This window comes from Etheostoma spectabile, chromosome 10, assembly GCF_008692095.1.
Source record: "Etheostoma spectabile isolate EspeVRDwgs_2016 chromosome 10, UIUC_Espe_1.0, whole genome shotgun sequence".
Taxonomy (NCBI): domain Eukaryota; kingdom Metazoa; phylum Chordata; class Actinopteri; order Perciformes; family Percidae; genus Etheostoma; species Etheostoma spectabile.
Genome location: NC_045742.1, coordinates 13,583,057 through 13,583,792, shown reverse-complemented (window position 1 = coordinate 13,583,792; position 736 = coordinate 13,583,057). Strand labels below are relative to the sequence as shown.

The 736-nt window shown below is 42.0% G+C and overlaps 1 protein-coding gene across 1 annotated transcript in view; it reads left to right on the top strand.

Moving 5' to 3' along the window:
• inppl1b (inositol polyphosphate phosphatase-like 1b) overlaps positions 1-736 on the top strand; it is a 16,071-nt gene that overhangs the window by 4,779 nt on the left and 10,556 nt on the right. The window contains exons 3-4 of the mRNA XM_032528623.1: positions 31-169; positions 336-456. Of these exons, the coding sequence (XP_032384514.1) occupies positions 31-169; positions 336-456 (260 nt within the window). The remainder of the gene's footprint in view (positions 1-30; positions 170-335; positions 457-736) is intronic.

The window sequence follows — 736 nt, the reverse complement described above, 5'->3', positions numbered from 1 at the left end:
TGTGTGTGTGTGTGTGTGTGTCTCTTACAGACAACACAGGGGGTGCAGGTAAACTGTTTCCGGACACTGGAGGACCTGGTGTTTGGGTACCAGCATCCCCACAAGGGCCTGGTCACTCCTCTGCTCTATGCTGTTCCCCGTGATACAGACACTGGGGATGAGAGCTCAGGTGGGCGCACTAGCTGATCACAACAAATCGTTCAACACTTAAATACATGTACAAGTGCATACATAATAAAATAATACATACCTAATAAAAAGGTGTGCTCCTTTCAGGGCTACAAAATTCATTGCTAATTATTGATGTTTGATTTTATGTTTTAATGCCTCTACAGATGATGAGAAGCCCCCTGTAGTTCCAGTCATTGTCAACACAGTGCCTTTCACAGGACCACCAGCTAAACCAGCCCCCCATGCCCTATTCCTGGATAAGTTGCAGGAGCTAAACACATCCAGGTACAATTATCCAGCCTAAATGCAAAACAGTGATCAATTTGAAAAAAGATGTTCCTAGCATAATGCTTTTCTATGCTGCTATGTGTAGCTTTCTTAACACATGTGTTCTATTTGACAGCTGCTTTGTCTGTGCGACAATAGCAGATCCATTTATAGCTGTGACTGTTTATTGACGTGTGGTGTTTATAGTGTAAGTAAAGCTTTAGTGCGTAAGCTTTTAATATTAATAAACGTCCGTTACATTTATGCCAGTGCCAAATGAGTTGCTACAAAGCTAATT